At 39.2% G+C, this 13625-nt stretch overlaps 3 protein-coding genes across 3 annotated transcripts; 1 reads left to right on the top strand and 2 right to left on the bottom strand.

Annotated features, from left to right (window-relative positions):
* Positions 1-135: 135 nt before the first annotated feature.
* On the bottom strand, positions 136-1947 carry apoda.1 (apolipoprotein Da, duplicate 1). The gene is made up of 5 exons (XM_058648778.1): positions 1846-1947; positions 1594-1731; positions 1049-1170; positions 842-927; positions 136-696 (listed from the first exon to the last, which is right to left on the bottom strand). The coding sequence occupies exons 2-5, from the start codon at positions 1708-1710 to the stop codon at positions 461-463; spliced, it is 561 nt and encodes a 186-aa protein (XP_058504761.1). The 5' UTR covers positions 1711-1731; positions 1846-1947; the 3' UTR covers positions 136-460.
* Positions 1948-6362: 4415 nt separating this feature from the next.
* On the top strand, positions 6363-8276 carry LOC131471943 (apolipoprotein D-like). The gene is made up of 5 exons (XM_058648766.1): positions 6363-6444; positions 6580-6714; positions 6829-6950; positions 7742-7827; positions 7940-8276. Exons 2-5 carry the CDS (start codon positions 6595-6597, stop codon positions 8179-8181), a joined length of 570 nt encoding a protein of 189 aa, XP_058504749.1. The 5' UTR covers positions 6363-6444; positions 6580-6594; the 3' UTR covers positions 8182-8276.
* Positions 8277-9124: 848 nt separating this feature from the next.
* On the bottom strand, positions 9125-11484 carry LOC131471934 (apolipoprotein D-like). Its single transcript, XM_058648754.1, has 4 exons — positions 11281-11484; positions 11008-11129; positions 10022-10110; positions 9125-9426 (listed from the first exon to the last, which is right to left on the bottom strand). Exons 1-4 carry the CDS (start codon positions 11398-11400, stop codon positions 9185-9187), a joined length of 573 nt encoding a protein of 190 aa, XP_058504737.1. The 5' UTR covers positions 11401-11484; the 3' UTR covers positions 9125-9184.
* Positions 11485-13625: the final 2141 nt, after the last annotated feature.

Genomic DNA, 13625 nt, shown 5'->3' with positions numbered 1-13625 from the left:
TAACGAACAGTATTATATTAAATGTCAATTAAAAAGCAATGTTTAGTTTAGTTATTATTAAAAATTGTTCAAGGTTTTCTTTAAGTATAGTGGCAATGGAGATTGCACTCAGAAATCAAGAAAGCGCACAGGATGTGATTTTTAGTGATTTTATTTAATTACAATCTTATGTATCTAATTAGTGGGATACAAGATTTTATTCTGCAACCATTTACTTAATGTTTTCCATTCAACAAAATGAACAGCAGTGCTGGTAAATGAAAACATATCTTATATGCTAACACCAACCTCATAGCAATAAGTGTGCAGTCATTTTCTTCTGTAAACATTGATTTTGTCTTTAAAAGGTTGGGAAACTCTTTCAAGCCGACACAAACTGAGTAACAACTGAGTCTACTACACTCATCCTCTCCTTCTTTGTCACCAATAGCGCCATCTTGTGTTATTTTTCCACCGCTGCTCACAGATCTTTGTCACAGCCCTGCTGCTTGGTGGCAATCATCCTGGTCATATCAATGTTATTGTTTTCAAAGGTCTCCCTGGCTTTCTCCACGGTGGCTTCTGGGAGGGTTCGTGTTCGTGCCAGGATCCAGGCGAAGTCAACATGGAAGAGCCTCAAGATGTCTGTGCAGGAATACACCAGGGCCGTGTTGACGTAGTCAGTGGACAGGATCCAGTAAGGAGAGTAGGGCAACACTGTGGTGAAGGCATGAGAATGAAGAAATGAGCAATTGAAGATCACTGCTATACACTTGAGAGTAATCTGAGGAAAACTCGTCTCAGGCCTTATGTTCAGAAACTCTAACAACAGGGGCAGCCATTCTCCAAACGACATGCTCACCATATGAATAACTTATTCCCAGCTTGGCAGGATTCTTCATGTCCTCAACGACTCCAGTCCCTTCGATTTTCCTCAGCTCTCCTTTTCTGTTTTAGTCACATTTCACATTGGAGTAAAATTCATACATACACACACACACACACACGCACACACAAATATTAGCTGCTAATACTACATTTTCTCAAAGCAATTGCAGAATGTACTCACAGTATTTCAGAGCTGACCACTCGAATGGACCTGTCTGCCCTCGTAGAGAAATTGGTCTCAATGCAGTGGCCCTTCTCAAACTGGGCTGGCAGTCTGGCAATTTCAAACCATCTCCCCATAAACTGAGCGCAGAAACAAACAAGTTCAGAGATGATTTACACAACACTGTGCGTGCGTGGAGACTATGAATAAATCTACATAGTGAAATTAAGTCAGCATAGAATTTATTGTGTCCAAGCAAATTATAATTGCATTCATTTAAATACTGCAAAGGACCAGAAGAAAACTATGGAATGAGAATAAGTTCAATGATTAATTAAAAAAACAGGACAAACAATAGTGTGCTGACACTATCATGCTGACATTTATTTCATCAGTGGATTAGTGAACTCGTTAGGCTGAATGTGCACTTTCAATATTTATAAAACATGATGATGCATCCTTTCAGAGGGGAAAAAAAACTCTGAGTAAGAATTTGAGTGCAGTTTTTGAAGACTATACATTTTTGTATTCATTTTTGTTAACATACAGTATGATGTCTGTACCTGTTTGAGGTTGAACGCAGGCTGAACAGATGGTTCTGGACATGGTCCCCAGTGGGGCACCTGAGCCTTGATGAGAGGGAGAACAAATACAAAGGCCAGAGCAAAAGAAAACTTCATTGTGAGGAAGGCCTTGGTTACCTGTGAAAGATGTAAATGGGACACAAACGGAAAGCAATGAATACAAAATCCAGATAGATAGATAGATAGATAGATAGATAGATAGATAGATAGATGATTCCATATCTTTCTTACCTCTGTGGCCTGGTGTTATCTAGATTATGTCTTCACTCTCTCTGACAAAGTCTGGCGTTTGAATTAAAGTTGTCGTTCTCCACGAGGTTTTGCAGCACTTGGTTTCTCTGTGTCATCAATGGCCGTCTTTGTGTGGCCTCCAGTCTGATTATGGACATGAAGCAAACTGTTAGCAAATTGGAGTCACAGGGGACACAGCAGTAGGACAGTTATAAAACAGCAGATTTTTGTTAGGGTCAAAGTTTATTCATATGGTACATTCAAAAACACCCCCTTGGTTGTATTGTGTATGCGGTAAGAACAACAGATAACACCACACAATAAAGGGAAGAATTTACTTGCACCCTAATTAAATAAATATAAATTACTATCAGGCTTAAATGTGATTAAAAGTCAACACAAAGAAGTGGATTTTAAGAAAGTACTTAAAACTCAAAACAGTTTGGGGCAGCTCTGATAACACCAGGTAGATCTTTCCACAGTTTTGGAGCAGACACTAAAAAGCCCAGGTGGTTTTAAGTCTGGATTAAGCTGAGTTGTTGACCCCAGTCCTCTGACTCAGATAAAAAAGTAACTTTTTGAGTTCTTCTTCGTCTTTCAGTTTCTTTCTTAAAGCAGACATAGTCCTGATTTAACCAGGGACTTTACTTATATTTTATCTAATTAAAATAATGTTTGGAGTCATCTCAGTATAGCCTAATGCCACATGTGACATATCGGCTGTGTCAAAGTTTGCAGTGTAGCTCTACAGAAGTATAGACGTGTGTTTCTGTGTCAAATTATGTCCTAAAAACCCCTGTGATTTTCCTGAAGTGTCATGTGATGGGTGGCCTGTGGGTCAGACTGTGTTTGTATTGAGCCTCTTCCAAATATGAAAATGGATGTGGGTTTGGTCACGGAACACAAGGAATACGGAAAATATCCACTTCAGTAAAATTATACCAAAGTAAATATCCTAGGTTTTTAGGAATACTGTACTTTTTCTGTCTGTGTTTAATATTTTAAAGCATCACAGAGCTGATAAAGTCTCGATTACACTTTTTATTGAATGCCTCCCACGATGCTTGTGTCCTCGTATGTCAAACTAGTCGTTTTTGTTCCAGGATGAGTCACCATTTCTGTCAGTTTTGTTGTTGCTATGTAGAGGCAGCGCCAGCTCACGTGACAATAGCGTGACAATAAAACATGTGTATGAAAACGTTGGAATCTGAATCTATGGCCTGACATTTAGGGATGTCCCGCTGGAAACTGTTGACACCAAAACTTGAAAATGAAATGCTCAAACTATTAAAATTCTTTCCTCCTCCTTCCAGACAACGCCCTGTGGCTACAAACAAGTTAAATGAAAGAGGAAAAAAGATCTGAAGGTTCAATTTCCAGCTAATACACTTCAGAGGAAAGACTTATTAGCTGCAGCCATGCAGACACATCAAAGCCGCATGGTTTAAAAGCAGAGGTTTTTTTTTGTTTTCTTTTCCTGTGTGTGGACAATATGAGCTCATCTGGTCAGTGGATGATCAGGAGAGAACAATCACATTAGCATATTTGCTTTTTGAATGAAAAGAATGTAAGAATATGAAAGAAGTAGATCACATACTGGAGAAAAACATTTGCTGTACATTTTATAATTTTTCCTCTTCTTTATTTACTCAAATGGCGAGTTTTTCTTTATTGTGTCTATATCTCAAACGTTTCATACCAAATACTGCCTGAGAAAATATTCAGCCTTTAAAGTAACCCCATTATCACCAACGTTTAAATACAGCGGTGTCAATAGGTCAACCAAAGTCAGCTGCAGACTTTTCACATGGGGCAGATTTATTCCCAATAAGCTAAAAGAGTAGAACAGTATTTATGATTTTCCTCCAAGTACACGCAGTTTGAGAACCATGGGGTCTATATAGTTTATAACAGTTATTTGGGTTTTATTTTTGCTCTTCAGTTCTCCTCAGTTGTTTATGTTTCAGGATTTCTGACATAATCAGTTTATACTGCAATTTTCCCCCATTGCAATTTACTACTATGACACGTGGGTGCCTGCAGGTGGCGCTCATGTCTTTTCAGCCAGGAAGACCATCAGTAATCTTTGTACTTAAACACACATGCCACCTTTTTGGTCCTCACAACAATAAATATACACACACACACACACACACACATCATGAGAACAGTTCCAGCTGCTGAGGGATAACATTTGTACCATCGATATCATCTGTGACCTTTTACCTATGGCAAACTAAATGTTTTTACAGATGTAGTTGTTGTTGTTAAAAACTGTACTCTAAGTCATTTAAAAGACAGTGTTCATGTTGCATGTGTGTGTGGATGGAGGATTTTTATGGACTTTGATATTTAATTTCAATCGTATTTATCTGGAAAACAAAAGGGAGGAAGGAATAAAAATGTGTCTATTCGATGGAGAACAATTCCATTTGGCAGTAATTCAAATAATGTTTAGTATGTCTTCAATAGACTTGGAGTCGTAAATGTATATACAACGTGAATGTGTGCAGAATTTGAAACAGAAACACAGGACAAGACGACAAACACACAACAACAAAATGAATGCCATTCCTGTTAGTGTACATGTGATATAATGATGTCCAAACCTGTACAAAAATACAATAAGACGACCTGATTTAATAATGGTAATTAAACCACTTCCAAACCGCTCAACCGGAGCTGTCTCTCCACTATTGTGCTTGAACTCTAATTCTGAAAGTGGCCTGCCACTTAAAAATGCCATGTTTCATACAGAACGTGTACTTAATGTTTTTTTTTATTATTACACTAAATGAATAACATCTATTTACCTGCACTCCATACTGAGGCGGTCGTTTGGTTAAGCTCATACAGGAAATTGTTGTCCTTTAACAGAGAGAAAAGACGCCCTTCATCTTTATTTTCATGGTTTTGGTCAAAAATGCCTGAGCATGAAATTGGTGATTATAAACATTAACTGCTCAGGAAAAGTGTTTTGTTTGCTCTCAGTATAAATCAAGTAAGAAGTATAGGCTCATTTTCTCACAGACTTCTATTTGCAACCCGTGCCGTTTCCCCCTGGTGGCTAAATAAGATAATGGTTGGCAGCAAGCAAACTAGAAGACTTTGTACACTTTTTATATATGGAAATATGTCAACATCTACTTGATGAATTTGCAAAATTAGGTATTCATTCGTCATGTCTCATGAAAAAACATCTAACAATGATGACATCTACCGCCCTGCTTGCCTCTGGAAAGAGGTTCTGCAGCATTTGTTGCAGGACCACCAGGTTCTTGAACAGCTCCTCTCCCCCAGATCATCAGACTGCTGAACTCTAGATATACTTCATATTATATATGAACAATTTTGAACTTCACAGGTCACTTTGTAGTATTTTTTGCTGCTTTTTTGAAAACCTTCTTAATTCTGTGCAGAGCCATTGCAACAAAATTGTGTTCCGTGTACACTGTTGTGTACTGAATGATAATGTTCACTCTTACTAGAATAAACACGACGTTTATTTCTTTGACTTAGCTTTTATTCACTCAACATGTGGCCATCGCCACCAGAACCGGCACACACACACAGTGTTTACATCACTTCACTTCCTTCACCCACCGCGCATGCGTCCTGCACGGGGGAGAGCCGTAAATAATATAATAGAAGAGAATTCCAAGTTAACAAATAAGTCACTGAAAAAACTGAATACAAAATGGTCGCAAATGCAACACTGTGTGCGGCGTCTAGATACAATTCTACTTATTTTTTTTAGAGCTTTCACTATAGACTATAGACTATGAGATACAATAAGTGGAAATAAACAGTAAAAATGACATTGCTTCCTCTAAATGTTTGGGAACATGGTTTGAGCCCTGACCTCAACCCCATCGAGCACCTTTGGGATGAAGTGGAAACTGGAGCCTGTGAGCCAGCGCCTGACCTCATGAATGCTCTACAGAGTGAATGAATGGACACAAACTCATCATAGAAACACTTGAAATCTTAAAAAGAAAGTCTTCCAAGAAGTGTGGAAGTTGTTATAGCTGCAAAAAACAGGGACCATGTATTTGAATACGTCATTACAGTCCATGTTGTATTAATGGTCAGGCGTCTGAATACTTTTGTCCATGTAGTATTAGATGAGGGGAGACAATTAGACACAGGTGGATCACATGGTGCAGGTCATCAAAGAGGGAAAACGCAGGAGGACAGGAAGTGAAGACACAGGAACGTGATGAGACAGCACACCAGGTTTAATGTCTAACACATCACTGAGGCTGTAGATACTACAATGTGAGGACCCAATATATAACTTCACGTTGTGCCTTAATTCTTTAATTTGCATCTGTATTATTTCTTTGGCATTTGATGTTCTCTTGGAAAAGAAAGTGTCGGTGACATAACTGGACCACTAATACTACACTACAATAACAGCAGTGACCTGCCTGTTTGGACAGGTGCCAGTTTTCACACTTGACCGACCATCACAAGTCTTGCATGAGGGAGGGGCCAGATAATTACACAGGTCACTGAAGAAACTGTGGGTCCGTGGATCCATAAAAGACGGTCAGAGACCGAACATCCTGCACTCAGGTGATTGCTGATTACACACAGGTGAGCATGCTTCAGCCGTGACTCTGCGTCGATCATCTCTGTGCATCCTTCCCTCTTTTTTTTCCCTTTTGATGCTGAAATGTAGATGTTTTATTCACAAAGGCTTAATAATTCTGTCTGTTTTCATCCATGCAGGTCGTGTTGATAAAAATGAAGACTATGCAGGTTCTGTCCTTGACTCTGCTGTCTGTTCTTGCAGCCAGCGCTCAGGTCTTTAAGTTTGGCAAATGTCCCAAACCTGACGTTCAGGCTAACTTTAATGCAACCAGGGTACAAATACTACAGTTTCCATTATTTCCTTTGCTGTTAACCAAAGCTCCAAATGTGGCATGTACACGTTCACGCTGTTCCAAATGTGTCTGATCTTGTATTTTTGTTGTGCAGTATATTGGGAAGTGGTATGAGATCCAGAAGCTCCCAACAACCTTCCAGAAAGGTGAGTGCGGCACTGCCACCTACAGCCTGAAGAGTCCTGGAGTCATCGGTGTCCTCAACAGCGAGCTGCTGTAAGTTTTACTCTTACTCACATAAAGTTTTACTCTTACTCGCATAAAAGTTCTCATCCACACAGATCTATTGCTAACATTGTTTTTAAAATGGACACATGCTCATCTTTTATCCGGTCTTGTACAAAGTACCTAAAAGGATACTTGTGTCAAAGTATCTTACCAGAAAATGACTTTGGTAGAAGTTGAAATTACTTTTTTATAATATTAATTCAGTAAAAATCTAAAAGTATATGACATTTAAATGTATTTATGTATCAAAAGTAGATATAAAATGTAGTTTAGTTTAGTAAAAGTATTAAAAAGGAGTGAGTGACATTAGCTCAGTGGTAGAGTGACGTGTCTTTCATCTTGAATGTTGATAACCCACAGTTTATTTAGGAAAGTTAGTGAAAATACAGGCGTTTGGATTATTACAACACTGGGTGCACCAACTTTTCCTGCCACACAGGATCACAGACTGAGCTTTCATCCTGTATCTAATCAATCAAACAAAACACTCACTACAAAAAGACTTTGATTCACTATGTTTGAACTACAAATATAAAGGAAATTCCTTTTCATAACCGTTTCCATTTTTGGCTACTTATCTATATTAAATGAATTACCAGAAGAGGCTCAACAAATATTTGTCTGTATTTATTTTACCTGTTGCAACTGTGCATCACTTGACTTGAAATGTTGCTGTAATGTTTTTAGTTTCTGGTTGAGGTAGAAGGACCTTCATTTGTCTGTATGTTTTTGTCATGCGTCCTCTATATTTTGATGTGTATATATTCTAATTTTTTTAGGGATGATGGAACCATTAACTCTATCGTCGGCTCTGCCAAGGTTAAAAACCCAGCCGAGCCTGCCAAACTGGAGGTCTCCTTTGACTGTGAGGGCGTGTAATTCATACAACTTATATTGTGACCTTCAAAATTCAACAATTTATTATGACTAGGACCTCGTGTCTGTCGGTTATCACTGATTCTAAGTGTCTCCTGCAGTATCTCCGCCTGGTCCCTACTGGGTGCTCTCCACCGACTATGACGGTCACTCTCTGGTCTACGGCTGCACCGACTTCGTCCTGTTCCGCATGGAGCTGTCCTGGATCCTGAGCAGGGAGCCCACACTGCGCGAGGAGACCGTTGAGCAGCTGCACAGCATCCTGACCTCCGTCGGTGTCAATGTGGACAAGATGGTCCCCACCAACCAGGACACAAACTATTGCAGTGCTATGGTCCAGTAAACGCAGGACTGCGATAACACTGCAGTGTGTGTGTGTGCTGCCTCCTCTTTGTCTGTGCAAAATCAATGCAAATAAACCTGTAGAAAGAATGACCATCAAGCTTGTTTGTAAATAGCATTTTTAAAGTAACAGGATGTCAGTGTTACGAATCGCACTTGCTGGATAGTTTACAAGTTAAAGCCACAGAGCATAACTTTGAGATGTTATTTGTATGGAAGACCATTTCCCTCAGGAAAAAAAGGAGATTAAACTTGATAATAGCCTTGATAAAGTATCCTCAAAGTAAGTCAAAATTATCAGATGAAAAAGTGTTTCACAGTTTCTTTCATGGATTGTAAAGTAAAAATCCAAATTTTATATGAAACTAAGGCGGTCTCAACCAAACATACAAGCAAACTCTTTTTTTGGGAAGAAGTGATAGAACATAAAGGGGAAGGGGGTTGGGTATGATAATAATAAAGTCACCAAGGCTGTGCCTGTTAGGAGACCATACAGCGTTACCAAAGGCATCAAAATATGGCCTTGGCCTTATGAAGGTTGGGGTGGTTGTGGCTACCCGATGGATTTTTGGGAAGGTAGGCATGGGACCACGTTTTGTGCTATGATGAGGTAAACGTGCTGCTGTGGTTGCTTTGAAGTGTTGCTTGGTGTTGTGGAACATTCTCTGTTGCTTGTTGTTGTGGGTGAATAATGAAATATGGACTTGTGGCGGCAGACAAGTTTTTATGTCCTTGCAAAGAAAGGTCAGTCCACACAGTTGGATACTCAGAATGGGAACATAAATATTACTGTGCAATACTGTCTATGTTTATGAAATAAAGAGTTGAATTGCAAAGAAAAAACACATGCTGATTCAGAATCCCACTCAGTTGTCGAGGATGACAACTGTTGTCAGAACATGAACACAGAGGCCCAGAGAAAAAGCCAACATCAAAACCTGCCCTTGTGTTTCAGTGAGTTTATTGCGTGCAGGTACAAATCAGTATCATCACTCTGTTTCCGTTCACTGGTCCATGGCACTGCAGTAAGCTGCATCCTGGTTGGTGGTGATCATCTTGTCCACACTGACTCCAATGGAGGACAGGGTGCTGTGCAGCTCCTCCATGGTGTCGGCGGGCAGCGCGGGCTCTCTGCTCATGATCCAGGCAAAATCAGCGTGGAAAATGCCAAAATCGGTGCAGCTGTAGACCAGAGCGTAGCTGTCGTAGTCAGTGGACAGAACCCAGTAAGGAGCAGGGGGAGCGTCTGGTGGTGACAAGGCACCCACAGTCAAATAAACAATAACCAATGTATTAAAGAAGTGCTGCCAGAGGAAGTTTGTGTGCCACAGTTTTTGAGGTTTTCCAGCACCTTCAAGCTAATTGAAATGACATATTTATACCAATACATACGGCAAATCAGCGTCTTTTTTGAGAAATATTGAGACAAAACAAATGTTATTTTAAATACGTTTTATCCTGTTCAAATTAAACATGCAAAATCTGCTAACTACAGTGTTTTTCTTAATTTTTAAATTGTCAATACATTTTAACATGCAGTAAATTGTAAATAACAGCCAGAAATTGAAAGTTAGCCTGGAAAAATGGACAAAAGCACTTACTCACAGGATCATTTTCTGGTTCATTTTATGACAGATATTTTCAGGCTTAGATGTTAAAGGGTTCATGCAAATATCTTATCAGCCAATCAGAAACTCAATGCATTTAGCGTCTGCTAAATGACATGTAATGCATTTACATATGGAGACCTGGTCAAGACGGCCTGCTGAAATTCAAACTGAGCGTGTCAGAATAACTTCATCTCACAGTCACAGAGAATGTAATAAATTAGGAGCTCTTACTCTCAAAGAAGCTGACGGCCAGCTTGGCAGGCTCAGATGGGTCCTTCGCTGTGGCAGAGCCACTGATGGAGCTAACGGTCCCGTCAGCACTAAAAGAGATGTCAAAGATGTGTTTCATGTACACGAAGAGTAGAAATTATAACACCTGACTAACTAACATTGTTTTTGTGATTTGTACAGTAAAATAAACTCTGACGCATGACACCACAGTTTCTACAAAAGAAATGGAAACAGTTACTTTAACTTTAACAATGAGCAAATGTAAATCCATGACAGATATCAGAGGTGTATAAAGTACTTGAAAACTTGAAGACTTTGGGAAAAGTTAAATTCACCCATAAGAAAATCACTTGAGTAAAAGTCTTAAAGTTGCTCACATTAAATGTACTTAAGTATCAAGAATCAAAAGTACGACAGTACAGTAAAGTACAAAGTATTTTTATAGTATGCATAAAAAGAAGCAAAACAACCAAAACTGGTTAAAAAATGGTTGGATGGAGAGTTCTTAAACGCCTTCATCTCGAGGCACTTCATTCTGGATTTTCCCCCATCCCAAGGTAGCCAAACATTGTTGCCAGTCAGACCACGGGTGACTGTCGTCGTCTACCGAAGGAGATGCTGTCAGTGTGGTAACATTTTCCATGTCTTCCTCATCAATGTTAACTGCGGAGGAAGACATGTTGATCTCCGCCGCCCCGTGCATCCTGCCCTTACCTCGAATCTTCATGCGTATGGTATGTTGTTCCTCTAGGACACGCCCATTCCAGATAATCCCAGATTAATTATATTTCTATTTTAATTTGTAACAAGTAACTAGGTAATGGAGTGAAAGTGTATTTTTTAATATATAAATGTAGTAGAGTTAAGGTCCTGATTAAAAAAAAAAACTCAAGTAAAGAACAGATCCTCAAAAAAACGACTTAAGTAGTGTAACGAAGTACATCTACTTCGTTACTATCCCCCTCTGACAGATATACAGTACTCACAGCAGCTCCCTGTTGAGGACGCCCACGACTCCAGGGCTTTTCAGGCTGTAGGTGGCAGTGCAGCACTGGCCCTTCTGGAAAGTGTGTGGCAGTCTCTGGATGTCGTACCATGTGCCAAGATACTGCAGAGGAACCGCAGGGGAAACATAAGTGCTGCATTCATTCATTCTTTATGAAGTAGTAATAGTTTTTAATAAAAGTTATGTGAACAAGCAAGATATAAATATATATAAAATAAGAAAAGAGTGAAGCATAAACTGGTGTGTTAATCACCCTGGCAGTATCAAAGTTCTCCTGAACAGCAGGCTTGGGGCATCTTCCGGGCATGATGACCTGAGCATTGGCTGCCAGGACGGACAGCAGAGCGATGGAAATCACCTGGAGGGCATTCATCTTTTCTGCAAAACCTTTACAGAATAAGAGATAAAGCAGTTTAGTTACAGCGTTTTGAAAGCAGACCACATAAAGAGCGCTTGGTTACTGTCTCACCGAGTATCAGTGACCTCGTGTGTCCTGATGGCGTTTTTATACATCGGTGAGTGCATTCTGTGGCTCCTCCTTCCTATATACATGTTAGGATATTTTGAGAAGGTCATTGAAAGTTTGTGTGGGAAATGGCACCTGTTCAAGTATCTTTTGTTTAAACAGGCCTCTCACAAAAAGAGATGATTGACAGCTTTGTGTAACAGTTTATCTAATGTGTTTTTACAATACTTTTCAGGAATACTTTCCCAGATAGGTACTCTATAGCAAACCAGGCCCCCCAACCCAAACCCCTGTCCCCGCACTGAACATTACAAACATTAATATGCACACATAAACAGCAGTTGTAGTTTTCTGTTCCTATTCTCACAGTGTATACGGATAAAAAGTTTACTGTGTTTCCATAAAATCTAAACCAAGGTAACTCTTGAGATATTGCCTTTAGGGGTGTAACGATACAAGTATTCGTACCGAACCGTCACGGTATAGGCACTTCTGGGTGGTTACAGAGGTGGACCGTGGTCCGTAATTGTGGTGTACATAGCTTTAATATAGCGAATGTACAGGCATTGCGGAACTTAAAACTTGAAGTCGGCCCGGACCGTTTAGACTCAGCTTGCACGTGTGCAGTAGCAGCCAGCGAGTGAGAGTAGCAGGCATGCGTAGGTAGCCCCGCCGCCCTGTGGATCAATGGCGAACAGAGAGCGAACTGCATGGCGAACGACAACAGGAAACCGGAGCTTGAAGACGCCCCCCTGTCATTCAAATCCCAAGTGTGGGATAACTTTCCACTGGATTCCAATCCACTCTTATGGTGGAAGACCAATGAGCCCAAATATTCTCCTGTAGCTCTGCTTTCTGCACACAATGTTGACAAGTTGATCTTCCTACAAAAAACCTGAAAGTTAAATGAAGCTGGAACTGTTTATGCTGCACTTTTATTTGAACATTATTTTATTCATTTGAGAACCTTGTTGTTTGCAGCAGTATTTTCTTTTTTACACTGAAAAGACATGAGCTATAATTTAAGTTAATGCTGCAATTGCACTTTTATTTAAGACGTATTTTATTTATTGGAGAATTGCAGCAGTATTTTTTTTATATTTGTTATACATTTTATTTGTATGTCTCACTGAGAGCTAAAACTGTTTAACTGTTGTGTTTAATTGTTTACTAATTAAACTTATGTTTGTTCTTACAAACAAGCAGTTTTTTAATTTTCCCGCTTAACTATGAACCGTACCGTGCCGTGACTTTAGTGTACCGTTACACCCCTAATTGCCTTGTTTTCTTTTATACATATTTGTGGAAACATACTTGTATCTTTGGTACATTTACATTTCTTCCACATGATATTTTGTTGTACAGATGCTGACAACAGAAAAAAAATGATCAGGTGTACCCTCTAACTGAAGAGAAAGGTCAATGGTCACAGAGGTGTTGGTAATAAATAGCTTAATAAGTTGGGTTCTGATTCTCTCATAGAGTGTGTGATTGGTATCTCCTCAATTGAATATGCACAAATGCAATTTTAATAACCGCACAACCTAAGATCAAACAAAGATCTGGGGCCCCCTATGTGATCTCTTGCGGCCACCTGAGGGGGCACAGACCCCAGGTTGGGAACCAGGTTCCCCCACTAAAGTATGAGATTTGGCATTTGAGCCTTTGAGTGAAACATGTGAATAACTGTTGTAAAATTCAGTATTCATCTTTATCTCAGGAGTTAAACTTTAGTAGTAACTTGTATTTTAAATTTATTTATTTATTTACATTTAGCACAATGGCAACATAGTGTCTTAATACCACCTCACCAATCAATAATGATTGACGATGAGTCTAATTCTTCGATCTTCTTATTAAATCTTAGTCTTTAATCATAACTTTATCACGATAAGACGCAAACTTTATTACAAATAAGTAGAAGAAAATTATCAATGCAATGTTTTATGTGACATATAAAAACATATTTGCATATTTGAACTGAACTGTAAACATCCTTGTAACGAAGACTGAAAATATAGAAATAATAATAACCATTAGTGGTCAATTACTCTTGAGTAACCATGGTTCAATGAGTGAAGATAGATATTATGTTATTATGTTACTCTCACCCCAGTGCATATTACATTACT

Source organism: Solea solea, chromosome 1 (genome assembly GCF_958295425.1).
Source record: "Solea solea chromosome 1, fSolSol10.1, whole genome shotgun sequence".
NCBI classification, from domain to species: domain Eukaryota; kingdom Metazoa; phylum Chordata; class Actinopteri; order Pleuronectiformes; family Soleidae; genus Solea; species Solea solea.
The sequence above is the reverse complement of the archived record's forward strand: the minus strand, read 5'-3'. Positions and strand labels throughout refer to the sequence as shown.